The sequence below is a fragment of the Penaeus chinensis genome, chromosome 22 (genome assembly GCF_019202785.1).
Source record: "Penaeus chinensis breed Huanghai No. 1 chromosome 22, ASM1920278v2, whole genome shotgun sequence".
Classification (NCBI taxonomy): domain Eukaryota; kingdom Metazoa; phylum Arthropoda; class Malacostraca; order Decapoda; family Penaeidae; genus Penaeus; species Penaeus chinensis.
In genome coordinates, this window is record NC_061840.1 from 12,490,996 (window position 1) to 12,493,178 (window position 2,183).

A 2,183-nucleotide genomic window follows, 5' to 3' on the forward strand; every position below is an offset into this window, starting at 1 on the left:
AGTAAAAGGATAAACAGGTGAACCTAGTAGGACCAACAATGAACTCTTTGATGATTAAGTACTTTAGGAACCATCTTTTTGTAAAGACAGTCAGTAAACAAAAGACACAGTGGACATGACATGTATTCTCATCATCCTATCAACAAAGTGTTAACAAATTTAATTGTGGATTAATGTTTGCTTTTGTTTTTCATTGAGTAAGTTGTTTTTTTGTAAGGAGACTTAGAAGAAAAAATGTAGGATTTATTTTGTGAACTATTTTAACTGTCAATAACTTAGACAGTAAAGAAACTTTTAATTACTCAAGAAAATAATATTTTCTAAAATCACTCAACATTCTCTCCCATTGCAGCTCGAGAACAAACATGGAGGAGAAGAGGCCTACAAGGACCGTGTGAGCAACCACTTGATGCCATGTGTAATTAAATTCACTGTGGCAACTGCCGACGACTCATTATGGAAGGAACTCAACAGTGAGATTCTCAAGAGAGTTAGAAATGAAGATGATACCCCGGTAAGTCATCAGCTTAGAACTCCCTTGCTATTAAGTAAAGTGCTATTTAATGTTACAGTCACTTATTATAACAGAAAGTAGGATTAACTCATTACACTATTGTTGTTCCCAAAAAATTAATCTAGACAGAAGAGTAAGGTGAAATCTGAAATTTGGTAGTTATAATACACTCATTACTAATGTATTGTGCAAGGCAAAGCCAGCATCTCTGTCTCTAAACTTTTATCTGTGTGCCCTGTCTGCTAGAAATCATAGTTGATGTTTCATTAGATAAATATGGCGTTGTACAACTCTACAGTCTTTGAGGTTATAGATGTTACATTATGTTCTAAGACAAGGTCTTATTTCTTCCCACAGGTAATTCTTGCAGCACTCACTACTTTTGAAGGTCTTGCGGACAGCCTTGGTGAAGACTACCTCCAACCTCTGCTAGCAGATACAATGCCCTACATCACAGAGGTTCTTGAGAATGTAGATGATGATGTAGAGGAAGCTTCTAGGAATGTGTTTTCCAAGATGGAATCTATACTGGGGGACAATTTAAGAGCATATCTAAATGAGTAACTGAATACTGTGTAGGTAATAAATTTGGTACAAAAAATAAGTGTTTCTTTTTCAACCCACTCCTGCAATCACTTGATATCCACGACTGTTTAACTGTCACCTTCAAGAATCTTGTCTGCAAGATTTTAAAATCTAAACTATATCAAGAATGGTGAAGTGATACCCTTGCAGACCTCAAGACAATTCACAAATTTTAGCTGAAAAAAGTAAAAAAAAAAAAAAAAAAAAAGAAATTGGTTTTCCATTATATTGTTACCCATTCCTGATATCCACATTTTCATCTCCATGCCATTGCTGTTATTAGGAATGGGATGTAAGGGACAAAAAAAGTACATTTGATGAAGAAATACCTGATAACGAAACAATGGTATAATGGGAAACTAAAGAAAACGAAACAAAGAAGGAAAGAAGAAGAACAGTAAAAAAAATATATCAATACAAGTCGAGCGACTTTGATCAATTTGAGGATGGAAAATAAAAATAAATAAATAAAACTAAATTAGTGTTCGAATTCTATAATCATGATATGAGTATGACATACAAAAAATGAACCAACAATTATTGTATATAACATTAAAAAACTAATAAAGAACTGTTGTATTTTCCCCAGCAAACGTTGAATTAGATATAGTATACATGAATAAAATTAAGTTTGCTTATTTGGCATTACAATCGCGTTAAAATAGATCCTCTCGACATTAATGTCGTATGTTGTAGGTTGTTCCGGGCTCCTTTTGTTACAGAGAATTTAGTCTCAGTTTTACGTAACCCAAAACACGTAGTGTCGAAACTGGCATTCATGAACTCTACATACTTAAAACGCGCCGATTTTCTTTAGTCATGGATCTAGAACAAGATCGGTGAGATTGTAATTACACGTATGTAATTAAGTTTAGTAATTGATCAACAGTTCAGTAATCTCCTTGACTCATTACGAAAGAGTGAAGTATAAACTGTAAATTAGGAATAATGGAATATGGTAAAGTTTCAAGCTACATTAACTTCATCTTCTCCCAGCCACGCCCATGAAAATTTTACATTTTCTTTTTTGCAAGAAGCCCCAGATAGAAACATGCTTTTTCAGATACAGTTCGTATGAATATTG

At 33.6% G+C, this 2,183-nt stretch overlaps 1 protein-coding gene across 1 annotated transcript in view; it reads left to right on the forward strand.

Moving 5' to 3' along the window:
* The window catches only part of LOC125037036 (HEAT repeat-containing protein 1-like), a 30,600-nt gene extending 29,482 nt beyond the window's left edge, over window positions 1–1,118 (forward strand). Inside the window, exons 34-35 of the mRNA XM_047630004.1 lie at window positions 353–514; window positions 872–1,118. Of these exons, the coding sequence (XP_047485960.1) occupies window positions 353–514; window positions 872–1,078 (369 nt within the window). The 3' untranslated portion in view covers window positions 1,079–1,118. The remainder of the gene's footprint in view (window positions 1–352; window positions 515–871) is intronic.
* Window positions 1,119–2,183: the final 1,065 nt, after the last annotated feature.